Genomic DNA, 17,519 nt, shown 5'->3' with positions numbered 1-17,519 from the left:
AGGTAACATATTCCTCTTTTGGGAGTAGGACTCCAGTCTGTTTTCCCAGTAACCTGAGCAGCTGCCATTGAGTGGGGCCCAGAACAAGAGACAGTTGTGCAACAGGTTCAGGTTGCTGGTCAAGCTGCTCTGCCCTCGGGCCATATGTTCCAGCAGATTCGACAGTGCCTGAGGTGTCAGTGGGAGACAGAGAACCTCTAGCAGGCCCCTTAGGATCTTGGAGCAAAACCCTGTCATCTTCTGCAGATAACTACTCCCCTTTTGAGAAATAGCTCTTGGTCTGCTACTGGGCCTAAACAGAGACTGAACACTTCTATGAGACCTGAGATGCCTGTCATACATTGGGTGACATCTGATCCATCAGCAGCACTCCCTCATCAGATGGGAGGTAGGAGACACGAAATGGGGCCTGAGCAGGTCCTAAAGGCACAAGTTACATGCACCAGCGCCCCAGATGCCCACTCTCCCCACTCCTGCTCCAACGTCTTCTCTCTCCGAGCCTGCATCTATGAAGCCACGGGTGGTTCCTATGATAGCTGACAGAGGAAGAGAAGGCTCAGGCCTCATTTACAGAGAGTTCTGCGTGATACGTAGGCACCACCGGCAAGTGGACAGTTGCAGCACTAAAAGCTCCCTTCTGGCACATCCCTGAGGACATGGTGAAGGGAAATCTTCCCAGCAGGCACGACTTGGAGCAGTGACCTGGATGTTCACTTTGCTTGGAAGGAGAAATGGCCAGATGTGCAATTTTATACCGACTCATGGGCAGTGGCCAATGGTTTTGCTGGATGGTCAGGGACTTGGAAGAAGTAAGATCAGAATATTGGTGACAAGGAAGTCTGGTTGACAACGATATATGAGTAAGAGAGGTATATGGATAAGTCTCTTTGAATGGGGAGAAAAAATGGAGAGATATTTGTGTCCCATGAGAATGGTCACCAAAGGGTGACCTCAGCAGGGAGGATGTTAATAAATCAAGTAAATAGGATGATCTTCTGTAGATAATCAATCAGTTTCTTTCTCCAGTCAACCCTATCATGCTAGGCCACGAACATAGTGGCCATGGTGGTAAGGAAGGAGGTTATGTGCGGGCCCAGCAGCATGGATTTTCCCTCACCAAGACGGACCTGGCTACGGCTCTTGCTGAGTGCCCAATCTGCCTGCAGCAGAGACCACCACTGAGTGCCCAATATGGCACCAATCCCCAGGGTGGTCAGCCGGTTATATGGTGGCAGGCTGATTACATGGGACTGCTTCCATTACAGAAGGAGCAATGTTTCATCCTACCTGGAATAGATGCTTACCACAGATACGGATTTACTTTCCCTGCAAATGACCATCTGAGGACTTACAAAATGCTTTATGCACAGTCATGGTATTCTACACAGCATGGCTTCTAATCAAGAAACTCACTTCACAGCAAAAGAAGTGTACAGTGGGCCCATGCTCATGGAATTCACTGGTCTTACCAAGCTCTCCGCCATCTTGAAGCAGCCGGTGTGATAGGGCAGTGGAACAGCTAGTTGGCACTATGTCACAGGGCTCTGGCAAGGTTCTGCAGAAGGCTGTAAATGCTCTGAATCCACATCCAATACATGGTGCTGTTTCTTCCATACCAGGATTCATGGACCCAGGAATCATGGGGTGGAACTGGGAATGGCACCACTCACTATTACTCCCAAGTGACTCACTGGCAAAATGTTTGCTTCCTATTCCGCTGACTTTTTGCTCTGCTAGCCTAGAGGTCTTAGTTCTAGGAAAAGGAATGCTTCCACCAAGAGACATGCAATGAATGATTGCATTGAGCTAGAAATGAAGATAGCCGCCCAGCTACTTTAGGCTCCTTGTGCCTCTAAATCAATTAGCAAAAAAGGGATTTCTGAAGCAGCTGGGGGGATCGATCCTCACTACCAAGGGGAAACTGGACTACTACTCCACAATGAAAGTAAGGAAGAGTGTCTGAAATACAGGAGATCTCTTAGGGTATCTATTAGTATTACCGTGCCCTGTGACTAAGGTCAACTGAAAACTGTAACAACCCAATCTAGGCAGAAGTACTAAAGGCCAAGATTCTTTAGGAATGACTGTCTGGGTCACCCACAAGGTACTTGCTGAAGACAAAGGGAATACATAGTGGGTAGTGGAAGAAAGTAGTTATAAATACCACCTATGATCCCATAACCAATTACAAAAATTGCTCTATTTCCTCATTTTGTTATGAATATATATCTGTGTGGAATATATGTGGATAAATAATTTTAATATAGATGTTACAATATGTCTTTGTTGTCTTATCATTCGTTTTTCATGTAATATAAGATGCACTGGCTTTTTATATCATAGCATTTAAGAACTGTTAATTTTTATCATAGTATCTAAGTTATAAGAGTTCAAGAAGAGCAAACATCACTTAAGGATTTTATGTAGAGAGTTTGTGGGTTTTCCATTGTATGTAGGATAGCTGTATCACGTTTGGTGGAATTATGACTGCGTTTTTGTCTTTATTTGGAGATTCAGTTCAGTTTAAGGAGATGTGCATGGCTGCCGAATTGACAGGGGTGGACTTGTGATGGTTAATTTGAAGTGTCACCAGACGGGACTACAGGTTGCCCCAATTTAACACTGCTATGTGTGTCTGTGAGGGTGATTCTCAATGAAATTAGCATCTGACTTGGACACAGTAAAGGAGAATCCTCTCCCCAGTGTGGGTGGGCAGCAACCAATCCCTCGTGAACCTGAGTAGGGGAAAAAAAAAAAAAAGGCAGAGGAAGAGAGAATTCAGCCCCTTGCTGCCTGCCTAACACAGGATGCTGGTCTTCTGCCACTGGACTGGGATTTACACCCACAGGATCCCTTATTCTCAGGATGGGGTCTCCAGCTTGCAGACGGCAGCTCGTGCGACTTCTCAGCCTCCATAATCATGTGAGCTGATTCCTTATAATACATCTCCATATATATATATAGCTAGAGAGAGAGAGAGACCCTAATGGTTTTGGTCCTCCGGAGAACCTTGACAATTAGGCTCTCTGGCAGCCACTCCAGTGAGTACACAATGGCATCTCACGTGCTTTAGTCTGCATTTCCCTTAAGACTAATGATGTTGGTCATCTTTTCATGTGCTTATTTGCCGCTCATCTATCTTCTCTGGGGAACTGTTAAGATCTTTTGCCCATTTTTCAGAACAGAGGGGTTTCTTTCCCCTTGAGTTTTGAGAGTTCCTTATGTATTCTGGACACCAGTCGTCTATCACATGCAGGAGTTGTCATTTTCTCCCAGTCTGGGGCTTGTCTTTCCACTCTTTTGGTTTCCTTCAAGCAGCACATGTATAGAATTCTGATGAAGTCCAATTTATCAGTGTTTCTTTTACAGACTGCACTTTTTGTGTCCTGTCTAAGAAATCTTTGTCTAATCCAAGGTCACAAAGATTTTCCTTTATGTTTTCTTCCAGAAATGTTGTGGTTTTAGATTTTACACTTAGGCCTATGACCTATTTTTAATTTTTCTATAAAGTGCAAAGTATTTATTGAAGTTCATTTTTTCCCCATATGATAGCCAATGGTTCTAGCATTTGTTGAAAAGACTATCTTTTCTCCACCAAACTGACTTTGCACCTTTGTAAAAACAAAACAAAACAAAAAACAAAACACAGCACAGTTGTCTATATCTATGTGGTTCTGTTTCTGGACTCTTTATTCTAGTTCACTGATGACTGTCTATCTCGATATGAACAACACAGTGTTTTAATTACTGTAGCTTATAAGCCCTGAAATCAACTTTGGTCTACTTTGTCAAAGGTGATTTGGCTATTCTACGTCTTCTACGTACCTCTATGAATTTTACGTTGTCAACTTCTATGGAAACAAACAAAGAAACAAAAACCCAAAAACATCCTGCTGGCATCGTGACTGTGACCAATCTACAGATCAGTTTAGAGAAATAACATCTGAACTAGACTGAACAGCTCCCTCGCTCACGAGTGCTTACCAATACTTCACTGACTACCCAAGGGGAACCTTCTGCAAGTCTCTGGCCATCTCTCTGACTCTGGTCTATGAACTCTAGCTAGCCGGTCCTCCTGGACTCAGTTCCATGTCCTCAGCTCTGCCTGGGCCTCCCCTCCCTGTGCTGCAGCCTGGATACTCTCTCAAGGCGGTAAGCTGGGCAATCAGAGGGCTCACCTCGTTTATTTTCCGTCTCTCTGTGTTCACTGTCCTTCACTGCTAGATGCTCAGTGTCTTCGAGAGTGCTGTTTCATATATTTTGCCCATTTAAAAAATTGTTTCAGGCAGGAAAGTAAATCCAGTCCCTGTTATTCCATCTTGGTGGAAGTCTCAATTTTAATTTTTAATGTCAAATCTGTTCTCAAAGTTACGAAATTCAAGTAAAAACAGGACAAAAACATAACTAGTAATTAGTATAATGTTTTATCACTGTGCGTTTATTTGTTCATTCATCCATTTCATTCCAAAAATATTTATTGAATTCTGCACAGTAAGCACTGTGCTGGCACAGGAGCAGACAGTCCTGAAGATCAAAGCCAGACATGCCCCTTGCTCTCAGAGCTTACAATCTAGTGGGACAGACAGACATTAATCCAATAACTATGAACACATATGTCACACTGTGATTGTGGCAGCTGCTATGAAGAAAAGAACAGAACAATGCTACTAGGGTAACCTACAGGAGGGTAATTTTATGGTACTTGTTTCTATTGAGCCTAGATATCCATGAGTGGAAAATATCACTACTTTTTCTTTATTTGCAAAGAAATAACATTTGATACAGAGTGGGAAAAAAAGTGTCCAACAAATACACTTCCCAATATATGATGTACTAGGTTAAGATAATATATCAAGTGCTTTGGAGCACATAAAAATTTTGACACTATCCTTTATGACACTTAAGATCTAAGTGGGCACATAAAATAGGAAGAAATGTAAATGTTATAGATCTACATTCTATATGAATATAAATGGAAGTTTACCACTTGGAAATCATTTTGTCTACCCTCATTTAAAAAATTATCTTTTCTATCAGCCTTGAGTTCAGCAATTTGATAAGCTTCTTTGAGAAAACAATACATTTATTTTATTTTGTTAAGTCTTACCTAGATATCTCAGCTTGGGAATTCTTCTCCCCATCGACAGTGAAAGGAGATGCTCCAGTTAGTAATTCATACATTAGAACACCTAAACTCCACCAGTCAACTGCCTATAAAACAATAATGTCATTTTATAGACTATGAATATATATTTTATAAGAAAGAAAAATAAACAGAATAAAACTATATATTTGTAAAATATTTTAACAAAAAGATTTTGTATAGAGCTTCCTATGTAAGGAGTATTAAATGAAGCACATGCAAGAAAAGGACATTTAGAGAACAAATATCCAGGTAGTCTCAGAACACAATTTAAACACAGTGAAGTCAATCAAGGGGCTAAAGGTATTTTCATTATTTCCTAAATCATTAAGTAATGGTTTTATTTTGATTAATTTTAAAAATGTATAAATTAAAAAAAATTTAATTATTATTTTTTAAAGATTTTATTTTTATTTGAGAGTGAGAGAGAGAAAGAGAGCATGAGACAGGGCAGGGTCAGAGGGAGAAGGCGACTCCCCACTGAGCAGGTAGTCTGATGTGGGACTAGATTCTGGGACTCTGGAATCATGACCTGAGCTGAAGGCAGTCGTTTAACCAACTGAGCCACACAGGTGCCCCAAATTTTAAAAATTTTAAGTAAAATCTTTAGACTTATGACGGGGGAAAAAAAGGAGCATTCAGCATTTTTTTAAGAAAGTTTTTCGGTTTTTTTGGTAAAGATTTTATTTATTTGACAGAGAGAGAGAGAGAGAGATCACAAGTAGGCAGAGCAGCAGTTAGAGAGAGAGGGGGAGGCAGGCTCCCTGCTAAGCAGGGAGCCCAATGCGGGGCTCGATTCCAGAACCCTGAGATCATGACCTGAGCCGAAGGCAGAGGCTTAACCAACTGAGCTACCCACATGCCCCCAGCATTTTTATTAATTATTTAGCCCCCCTAAATATTATGAAATTCTTTGAACTCAAAGAACAAAAATGAAAAAAAAAATCCCATCTACTGGTATCATATTTCATAACCACCGAAATCAATTCTTCTTAAAGGACCTATCACATATATCTTCATTTATGTGAGTCTTCAATTGTGGGAAACATGAAGACTTAAAATAATATAAGATAAAATTAGATCTAAATGGGAAACCAATTTATAAATGCAGCTACCTGAACTAAGAACATAGCAAATTATATATAATTTAAAGAATCCTGAAATTATTTTTTTTATAATTAGGCAAGCCAAGATTTTAATATCTGCTGAATGCACAAGCTTATACCAGTAAGATATTAACTGGAAGCTAAAATTTTTAACCCTGCTTCCAAATTTCAGGGAAAAGTTTTCAGAGAGATGATACAAAATTTATGAACCTAGAACTATTTTAAAGAAAATACATAATGATGACATAAAACATGATCAGGCGACTGCAGTCATAAAGGAGTATAGAGCCAGAAGCCACTGATAAGCACTTTGCATATATTGTCACATTTAATTAACTCAAAGTCATCAAGCTGTTCCATGAACAGGAAAGAGTATTTATTGACTAGCTGTATTCCAGACCTCAGGTATACAGGAATTCTAGGAGGTTCTATAAGGTTTTCATCTCTAAAAATTAGTTACATTAGGTCTTAGAAGGTAATTTTCAAATTTTAAGTCATAAATTCCTATAAAGCTGCTAGGGAAAACAGTTTCCAAGAATACCAGGAAGCAAATGAAAGCAGCAATTCAATTATTTTATTCATACAAGCCATCTTACTGCCGCCAGAGTCAGGACCCTCAGAATGTTTTGCTGTTGGATTGCAAACCAGCTGTTGAGATGACACAGATCAATAATCAGATTCCTAATCATATGGCCTCAAACCAATACCACACCAACTTGAAGAACAGGCTTTAAGTATATGACTAGTCATTAGTAAGGAGACCAAAGATTCGCCACACTGAAGATATCTGGGTTGAATGTGTGGGATTTAAAAGGGGATGAGGGAGAGGGGAAGATGAGGAACAAAAAATAGCCAAAATTCCTTATTTAGAGAAAATTATTAATATAGCAAAACCATTAAGATGGCACTAAAGAATCTATATCCTTTAATACAGAAAGAAAAGATAGGTGACCTAGATTTTATAACAAAACTGCTCATGATGCTTCCTCTACAATCTTCACTTTGCACATACAAAGGGAAGTGAGGTTTTTAGAGGGCTTAGGAAAACAAACTTGGACTATCTTGAATGCAGGATTTTTTTCTTTCTCCAAGGATTATTATAATGCTTATTTCTGTTGAAGAGATAATCAACAAAGTCTATCTTTTTCCTCTAAAACACTAGATATCATAATGTGTTCATGTATACAAAGCAAAGGAGAGAAAACAATGGAGGTAAGACAATACCAGAAAGAGGCCTCTGTTGAAGAGACTGGACTGAGTTATTAACTAGGGTTCTTATTATACATTTTATGAAGATATAAGGAAGTATAGAACATACCTTGTCATGGCCTGAATCTCCCCCTCTGACAATATCCGGAGCCATGTATTCAATAGTCCCACAAAAGGAATATGCTCTTTCAGCCTTAAATAGTCAAACAAACAAAAAGGCATTTGATTTCAAACCAGACAAATGACAAAAAAGTCAGTTTTGCATGTTAGTGGTTGAGATAAACCACAGTAGAAAAGTAGTGGTAGAATTTACTTGACAGACTCCCCCCTTCTCACCAGGACAGATCCTCACCTCCATAGTGAGTCCTGGGTGCGTGTCCTGTCCAAAGACTTCCTTTGCCTGAAACCCTCCCATCCATCCATCCATCCATCCAACCATCCATTCATCCATTCACTCTTCTGTTTTGCACTATGTATGTATATTTCAATTATTGGTCTCTTGTACCATTCTTTTTGTAAAACCTCAAATATTCCTAGTAGGGTATAAAGAACTGTTTAATACTTTAAGACTTTATTTCCAGTCAGGCAAGATTGGGAAAACACTGGGAAACCTTCAGGGAAAAAAGAGACCAAATTCTAAGAAGGAGAATAGGGAGCCCAAAGATGAAAAATGACGAAAGGTATTTTTTCCCACCTTATTTTATTTAGGTTTGGCTCTGCCAATCATACGTTTAGTAATAATGAGCAAAACTGTTTATATTTTAGAAAAAGCTTGTCTCTTAAAAACAGTTAATTCTCTTTTGTAGAGCTTTAAAAAGGTCCAGATTAAAAAAAATAAATTTTTGAGAGAGGAGTCAAGATGGCGGAGAAGTAGCAGGCTGAGACTACTTCAGGTAGCGGGAGATCAGCTAGATAGCTTATCTAAAGATTGCAAACACCTACAAATCCAACGGGAGATCGAAGAGAAGAAGAACAGCAACTCTAGAAACAGAAAATCAACCACTTTCTGAAAGGTAGGACTGGCGGAGAAGTGAATCCAAAGCGACGGGAAGATAGACCGCGGGGGGAGGGGCCGGCTCCCGGCAAGCGGCGGAGCAACGGAGCACAAAATCAGGACTTTTAAAAGTCTGTTCCACTGAGGGACAGAGGCTTAACTGGGGTGAAGCCCACGCAGGGTCAGCGTGGCCTCAGGTCCCGCAGGGTCACAGAAGGATCGGGGGCGTCTGAGTGTTACAGAGCTTACAGGTATTAGAACGGGGAAGCTGGCTACAGAGACAGAGCCGAGGAGTAAGCTCTAAGCTCGGGGTTACCTTGAACCGGTCGCAGCCTCGGTCAGCTCGGAGCGTGGCCGGAGGCCAGGGTGACGGGAGTAACTGGGCACTGTTCTCTGAGGGCGCACTGAGGAGTGGGGCCCCGGGCTCTCGGCTCCTCCGGGCCGGAGACCGGGAGGCCGCCATCTTCATTCCCGCCCTCCGGAACTCTACGGAAAGCGCTCAGGGAACAAAAGCTCCCGAAAGCAAACCCAATCGGATTACTCAGCCCGGCCCCGGGTAAGGACAGTGCAACTCCGCCCGGGGCAAAGACACTTGAGAATCACTACAACAGGCCCCTCCCCCAGAAGATCAACAAGAAACCCAGCCAGGACCAAGTTCACCTACCAAGGAGTGTAGTTTCAATACCAAGGAGAGCAGCGGAATTCCGAGGAGGAGAAAGCAAAGCACGGAACTCATGGCTTTCTCCCCATGATTCTTTAGCCTTGCAGTTAATTTAATTTTTTTTTCTTTTTCAATTTTTTTTCTTCTTCTGCTAAATTTTTTTTAACTTTTACCCTTTTCTTTTTTAACATTTTTAACTAGTTTATCTAATATATATATATTTTTTTCCGTTTTATATTTTTTCTTTATTGGTTTTCTTTTTTTAATTGTTTCTTTTTTTTTTTTTTTTTTTTTTCTGATTCTCTTTTTTTCCCCTTTCTCCCCCCTCACGATTTGGGATCTCTTCTGATTTGGCTAAAGCATATTTTCCTGGGATTGTTGCCACCCTTTTAGTATTTTACTTGCTCCTTCATATACTCTTATCTGGACAAAATGACAAGGCGGAAAAATTCACCACAAAAAAAAGAACAAGAGGCAGTACCAAAGGCTAGGGACCTAATCAATACAGACATTGGTAATATGTCAGATCCAGAGTTCAGAATGACGATTCTCAAGGTTCTAGCCAGGCTCGAAAAAGGCATGGAAGATCTTAGAGAAACCCTCTCGGGAGATATAAAAGCCCTTTCTGGAGAAATAAAAGAACTAAAATCTAACCAAGTTGAAATAAAAAAAGCTATTAATGAGGTGCAAACAAAAAGGGAGGCTCTGACTGCTAGGATAAATGAGGCAGAAGAAAGAATTAGCGACATAGAAGACCAAATGACAGAGAATAAAGAAGCTGAGCAAAAGAGGGACAAACAGCTACTGGACCACGAGGGGAGAATTCGAGAGATAAGTGACACCATAAGACGAAACAACATTAGAATAATTGGGATTCCAGAAGAGGAAACAAAGAGGGGAGCAGAAGGTATATTGGAGAGAATTATTGGAGAGAATTTCCCCAATATGGCAAAGGGAACGAGCATCAAAATCCAGGAGGTTCAGAGAACCCCCCTCAAAATCAATAAGAATAGTTCCACACCCCGTCACCTAATAGTAAAATTTACAAGTCTTAGTGACAAAGAGAAGATCCTGAAAGCAGCCCGGGAAGAGAAGTCTGTAACATACAATGGTAAAAATATTAGATTGGCAGCAGACTTATCCACAGAGACCTGGCAGGCCAGAAAGAGCTGGCATGATATATTCAGAGTACTAAATGAGAAAAACATGCAGCCAAGAATACTATATCCAGCTAGGCTATCATTGAAAATAGAAGGAGAGATTAAAAGCTTCCAGGACAAACAAAAACTGAAAGAATTTGCAAATACCAAACCAGCTCTACAGGAAATATTGAAAGGGGTCCTCTAAGCAAAGAGAGACCCTAAAAGTAGTAGATCAGAAAGGAACAGAGACAATATACAATAACAGTCACCTTACAGGCAATACAATGGCACTAAATTCATATCTCTCAATAGTTACCCTGAATGTTAATGGGCTAAATGCCCCAATCAAAAGACACAGGGTATCAGAATGGATAAAAAAACAAAACCCATCTATATGTTGCCTACAAGAAACTCATCTTAAACCCGAAGACACCTCCAGATTTAAAGTGAGGGGGTGGAAAAGAATTTACCATGCTAATGGACATCAGAAGAAAGCAGGAGTGGCAATCCTTATATCAGATCAATTAGATTTTAAGCCAAAGACTATAATAAGAGATGAGGAAGGACACTATATCATGCTCAAAGGAACTATCCAACAAGAAGATCTAACAATTTTAAATATCTATGCCCCTAACGTGGGAGCAGCCAACTATATAAACCAATTAATAACAAAATCAAAGAAACACATCGACAACAATACAATAATAGTAGGGGACTTTAACACTCCCCTCACTGAAATGGACAGATCATCCAAGCAAAAGATCAACAAGGAAATCAAGGCCTTAAATGACACACTGGACCAGATGGACATCACAGATATATTCAGAACATTTCATCCCAAAGCAACAGAATACACATTCTTCTCTAGTGCACATGGAACAGTCTCCAGAATAGATCACATTCTTGGTCCTAAATCAGGTCTCAACCGTTATCAAAATATTGGAATCATTCCCTGCATATTTTCAGACCACAATGCTCTGAAGCTAGAACTCAATCACAAGAGGAAATTTGGAAAGAACCCAAATACATGGAGACTAAACAGCATCCTTCTAAAGAATGAATGGGTCAACCAGGAAATTAAAGAAGAATTGAAAAAATTCATGGAAACAAATGATAATGAAAACACAACGGTTCAAAATCTGTAGGACACAACAAAGGCAGTCCTGAGAGGAAATATATAGCGGTACAAGCCTTTCTCAAGAAACAAGAAAGGTCTCAGGTACACAACCTAACCCTACACCTAAAGGAACTGGAGAAAGAACAAGAAAGAAACCCTAAACCCAGCAGGAGAAGAGAAATCATAAAGATCAGAGCAGAAATCAATGAAATAGAAACCAAAAAAAACAATAGAACAAATCAACGAAACTAGGAGCTGGTTCTTTGAAAGAATTAATAAGATCGATAAACCCCTGGCCAGACTTATCAAAAAGAAAAGAGAGAGGACCCAAATAAATAAAATCATGAATGAAAGAGGAGAGATCACAACTAACACCAAAGAAATACAGACAATTATAAGAACATACTATGAGCAACTCTACGCCAACAAATTTGACAATCTGGAAGAAATGGATGTATTCCTAGAGACATATAAACTACCACAACTGAACCAGGAAGAAATAGAAAGCCTGAACAGACCCATAACCAGTAAGGAGATTGAAACAGTCATCAAAAATCTCCAAACAAACAAAAGCCCAGGGCCAGACGGCTTCCCGGGGGAATTCTACCAAACATTTAAAGAAGAACTAATTCCTATTCTCCTGAAACTGTTCCAAAAAATAGAAATGGAAGGAAAACTTCCAAACTCATTTTATGAGGCCAGCATCACCTTGATCCCAAAACCAGACAAGGATCCCATCAAAAAAGAGAACTACAGACCAATATCCTTGGTGAACACAGATGCAAAAATTCTCGCCAAAATACTAGCCAATAGGATTCGACAGTACATTAAAAGGATTATTCACCACGACCAAGTGGGATTTATTCCAGGGCTGCAAGGTTGGTTCAACATCCGCAAATCAATCAATGTGATACAACACATTAATAAAAGAAAGAACAAGAACCATATGATACTCTCCATAGATGCTGAAAAAGCATTTGACAAAGTACAGCATCCCTTCCTGATCAAAACTCTTCAAAGTGTAGGGATAGAGGGCACATACCTCAATATTATCAAAGCCATCTATGAAAAACCCACCGCAAATATCATTCTCAATGGAGAAAAACTGAAAGCTTTTCCGCTAAGGTCAGGAACACGGCAGGGATGTCCGTTATCACCACTGCTATTCAACATAGTACTAGAAGTCCTAGCCTCAGCAATCAGACAAGAAAAGGAAATTAAAGGCATCCATATCGGCAAAGAAGAAGTCAAACTATCACTCTTCGCAGATGATATGATACTAAATGTGGAAAACCCAAAAGACTCCACTCCAAAACTGCTAGAACTTGTACAGGAATTCAGTAAAGTGTCAGGATATAAAATCAATGCACAGAAATCAGTTGCATTTCTCTACACCAACAACAAGACAGAAGAAAGAGAAATTAAAGAGTCAATCCCATTTACAATTGTACCCAAAACTATAAGATACCTAGGAATAAACCTAACCAAAGAGACTAAGAATCTATACTCAGAAAACTATAAAGTACTCATGAAAGAAATTGAGGAAGACACAAAGAAATGGAAAAATGTTCCATGCTCCTGGATTGGAAGAATAAATATTGTGAAAATGTCTATGCTACCTAAAGCAATCTACATATTTAATGCAATTCCTATCAAAGTACCATCCATTTTTTTCAAAGAAATGGAACAAATAATCCTAAAATTTATATGGAACCAGAAAAGACCTCGAATAGCCAAAGGAATATTGAAAAAGAAAGCCAAAGTTGGTGGCATCATAATTCCGGACTTCAAGCTCTATTACAAAGCTGTCATCATCAAGACAGCATGGTACTGGCACAAAAACAGACACATAGATCAATGGAACAGAATAGAGAGCCCAGAAATAGACCCTCAACTCTATGGTCAACCAATCTTCGACAAAGCAGGAAAGAATGTCCAATGGAAAAAAGACAGCCTCTTCAATAAATGGTGTTGGGAAAATTGGACAGCCACATGCAGAAAAATGAAATTGGATCATTTCCTTACACCACACACGAAAATAGACTCAAAATGGATGAAGGATCTCAATGTGAGAAAGGAATCCATCAAAATCCTTGAGGAGAACACAGGCAGCAACCTCTTCGACCTCAGCCGCAGCAACATCTTCCTAGGAACATCGCCAAAGGCAAGGGAAGCGAGGGCAAAAATGAACTATTGGGATTTTATCAAGATCAAAAGCTTTTGCACAGCAAAGGAAACAGTTAACAAAACCAAAAGACAACTGACAGAATGGGAGAAGATATTTGCAAATGACATATCAGATAAAGGGCTAGTGTCCAAAATCTATAAAGAACTTAGCAAACTCAACACCCAAAGAACAAATAATCCAATCAAGAAATGGGCAGAGGACATGAACAGACATTTCTGCAAAGAAGACATCCAGATGGCCAACAGACACATGAAAAAGTGCTCCACATCACTCGGCATCAGGGAAATACAAATCAAAACCACAATGAGATATCACCTCACACCAGTCAGAATGGCTAGAATTAACAAGTCAGGAAATGACAGATGCTGGCGAGGATGCGGAGAAAGGGGAACCCTCCTACACTGTTGGTGGGAATGCAAGCTGGTGCAACCACTCTGGAAAACAGCATGGAGGTTCCTCAAAATGTTGAAAATAGAACTACCCTATGACCCAGCAATTGCACTGCTGGGTATTTACCCTAAAGATACAAACGTAGTGATCCAAAGGGGCACGTGCACCCGAATGTTTATAGCAGCAATGTCTACAATAGCCAAACTATGGAAAGAACCTAGATGTCCATCAACAGACGAATGGATAAAGAAGATGTGGTATATATACACAATGGAATACTATGCAGCCATCAAAAGAAATGAAATCTTGCCATTTGCGACGACGTGGATGGAACTAGAGGGTATCATGCTTAGCGAAATAAGTCAATCGGAGAAAGACAACTATCATATGATCTCCCTGATATGAGGGAGAGGAGATGCAACATGGGGGGTTAAGGGGGTAGGAGAAGAGTAAATGAAACAAGATGGAATTGGGAGGGAGACAAACCATAAGTGACTCTTAATCTCACAAAACAAACTGAGGGTTGATGGGGGGAGGGGGGTTGGGAGAGGGGGGGTGGGGTTATGGACATTGGGGAGGGTATGTGCTATGGTGAGTGCTGTGAAGTGTGTAAACCTGGCGATTCACAGACCTGTATCCCTGGGGATAAAAATATATGTTTATAAAAATAAATAAATAAATTAATTAAAAAAAATAAATTTTTAAATAACCAATTGTGTCATATGACTCATCCCAATAAAATAAAGGAGAGTAAATATCTAAATTATTATACAGATATATTAAATAGGGTAAGGAATTCCCTATACAAAATACATTCTTATGGCTGTATCTGAAACTTTTTAAGGCACTTTGGTTCCCTTAAAATATTTTACAAAATTACTTTAAAGGAAACTTTTCAATTTACACTTTACTCTTCTTCTACTAGCCAGTTCTTAAGAAAAATACACATTCCTCTTATTTACCAATTTTAAAGTAAGGAACACTACTCTAGCAATGTTATAGAATGAATTAGTAGAAGTCCTTTACTTTATTAGGGGAAAGTTAAGCACAGAGACAATAAATACAACGAATTTATTTAAACACTTTGGTAACAAATGTATTAAAACTACTTAGTTATTATATATATATATATATATATATATATATATATATATATATGTCATGTGTCATATGACATATGTAATATGTCATATAATCAATATGGTTTAAGATTAATTTTTCTCTTTTTATGTGCTACATTTGCTGAACGATTACTATCCCTAAAAACTAAAAGAAATAATTTACTTATGTTTATATCTGCAGAAAATTTTCTTTTTTGTTACCTGGGAGAATAATGTTATTGAATAGCTAATATAAACTATATATCAAATATTACCTCTCTGCTTCATCATTTCAGTACCAAATGATAATTTTGTATTAAACTATGAGAAAAATTAAAGCTAAGTAAAATTGATTCTATTTAATTTCTGCATAAAAAGTAATGAATAATTTTTAACTTTGTTAGACATGCTTAGAAAACAATGTGTGTTAGGAAGCATTCATCTGTTTCCTGAATGATTAAAAAAGAAATACTACAAAATTACTTTTCAAAAAAACCCCAGACTTCATAAAACCAGTGTTTTTAGTTAATACACTATTCATTATGCAATAGCCTTTTTTCGGATAAGCCAAAATCACTGTGTAGCTGACATAAAGAAACATGAAAATTATTAAGTCAGGGTATTAATTATTTGATCTCATCTTAAAAGATACCTTTAAAACATTATATCCTAAATCAAGTTTAGATATACTGAAAATAAAAATAAAAATAATTCTCCAAACTGGCTTAGGAGTAAAAAGATAATGAATTTTGACTGGTTGCTTCTCTAGATTTTATTTATTTAGAAAACTAGTCTTTTTAGCAAATATAAACTTTCATTTCCATTTACAGGCAGCTCCATGTCAAACCATTTTGAAATCATACACATTTACTTCTAAGTATGAGACAATAATTTAACTTTACAAGATGAGGATCAAGAAAATATGTACTCTCTTCTTTAAAACACTAGATATTCACAAGTTTAGTATAAAGAGGGTAGGAAACACGCAAATCATATTGATTAAGTGCCAGAAAGATTTGACAGTCACCATCACTCCCCATGTCTTCCTTTCTCTGACAATGAGAACTATGGAGGTTCAGTTCTTGATTGTCTCAACAGAGGGGAAGCTCAGAATCACATTAAGTGCTCAACGAGGTATCATCTACCTTCTCTGTGTGATTTTTGAGCTCCTTCTTAATTCACTTTAGGTTCTCTGTTTTGTGTTTGGTTTATATGTTTTTTGGGGTGGTGGTGGTGGAAGGGAGTAGGTAATATCTACATTAATATAATAATTATTTATTTGATTGAAATTCCAGGAGACAGAAAAATCAAAGCCTAAGTGTTGGGAAATTCCAGTTACTGAGAAGTAATAGTGAACAAAGCATTTCTTAAGTTTCTCTGTTATTTTAAAACATTGCCATTTTAGCCTCCTGCAATTCTGTATCTGCTTCCTCTTCCTCAATGGAAGTGTTGCTTCCTCTAGGTTTTAACTTACAGTGTATCAGCCTTGAATTCCTGAGAGTTTATCTTTCATCTGTAAACACATCTCTAATTTACTTTTCAATTTGTGTTTATCTGCCTAGAAAGACACATGTTTTCTGGAGGGTATGCTGAATGCCTTTCAAATAATTCTACCAGGAAGATAAACTGATGAGGTATGACAGGAGAAGGTCAGTAGTGGGGGCAGGAAAAGATTTCTAGGTAATATTTTATGAACTATGATATAAAAAGGCTAGGATAACAGAGCTAAATTCTATTGGTTATTATTTGTTCAAAATATCTTTATGGTAATAGTCTTCTCAAGGAGAAAAGGGAATCAACCTACTTAGCATTTAAGTCCACGCTATGTTATAAGCAACATTACTGATTAAAGCTAGCACAGAGTTAAAAGATTGTAAATGAGAATTTACTTGAATGGTAAAAGCAAGAGTGTATGTACCATCCTGGCAGATAATACAGGGTATTCTTGTGCTTAAGTGATCAGCTGATCAAGGAGCTTTCAGTGTTTCTTAGAGAAAGAGAGCACGGGACAAAAAATGGGTTTCCTTCTAAGGAAGAATCCAAACACAGACTCAACTGTCAAACTCTTAGGCATTTCTCAATAAATACTAGGTTAAATCATCCCTAGTGTTTATTTGCCAATATTCCGATCTTTTATTTTTTATTATCTTTTATTATTATCTTTTATTCCGATCTTATGTGTTTAGGATAAATTTGTAAGTTAAATATAAATATCCCAGTGAGAAGTTTTTTTCTCCCTCCTGTATTTTTTCCCATTCTAATTTTGACAAATCTCCTCACAAGTATCTAGAAATGTTTGATTTTTAAAAAGAAGTAAATAATGCACTGCTAGTCATCTATGGCCGTGCTCACCAGAAAGGGGAGTCCCTAGATGCCAGCCATGAAGAGGGTACAAAAAACCAGTGAGGTAGGTGTATGACCTATGCTGTAACTACACAAAGGGAGGGCCTTAGCTTAGAAAACAAGCAC

At 38.6% G+C, this 17,519-nt stretch overlaps 1 protein-coding gene across 5 annotated transcripts in view; it reads right to left on the bottom strand.

Annotated features, from left to right (window-relative positions):
• Positions 1-17,519, bottom strand: part of LOC111148567 (ribosomal protein S6 kinase A5) — a 183,409-nt gene that overhangs the window by 41,359 nt on the left and 124,531 nt on the right. For 4 of the 5 annotated variants that reach the window (XM_022505233.1, XM_022505232.1, XM_022505237.1 and 1 more), the window contains 2 exons: positions 7,568-7,651; positions 5,108-5,211 (listed from right to left, as the gene is read on the bottom strand). In XM_022505233.1, the coding sequence (XP_022360941.1) occupies positions 5,108-5,211; positions 7,568-7,651 (188 nt within the window). The remainder of the gene's footprint in view (positions 1-5,107; positions 5,212-7,567; positions 7,652-17,519) is intronic. The other variant, XM_022505234.1, reaches the window with a different exon arrangement.

The sequence above is a fragment of the Enhydra lutris genome, unplaced genomic scaffold (assembly GCF_002288905.1).
Source record: "Enhydra lutris kenyoni isolate GAN:26980312 unplaced genomic scaffold, ASM228890v2 scaffoldscaffold20, whole genome shotgun sequence".
Taxonomy (NCBI): domain Eukaryota; kingdom Metazoa; phylum Chordata; class Mammalia; order Carnivora; family Mustelidae; genus Enhydra; species Enhydra lutris.
Note: the sequence above shows the minus strand (reverse complement) of the source record. Positions and strands in the feature narration are given on the sequence as shown.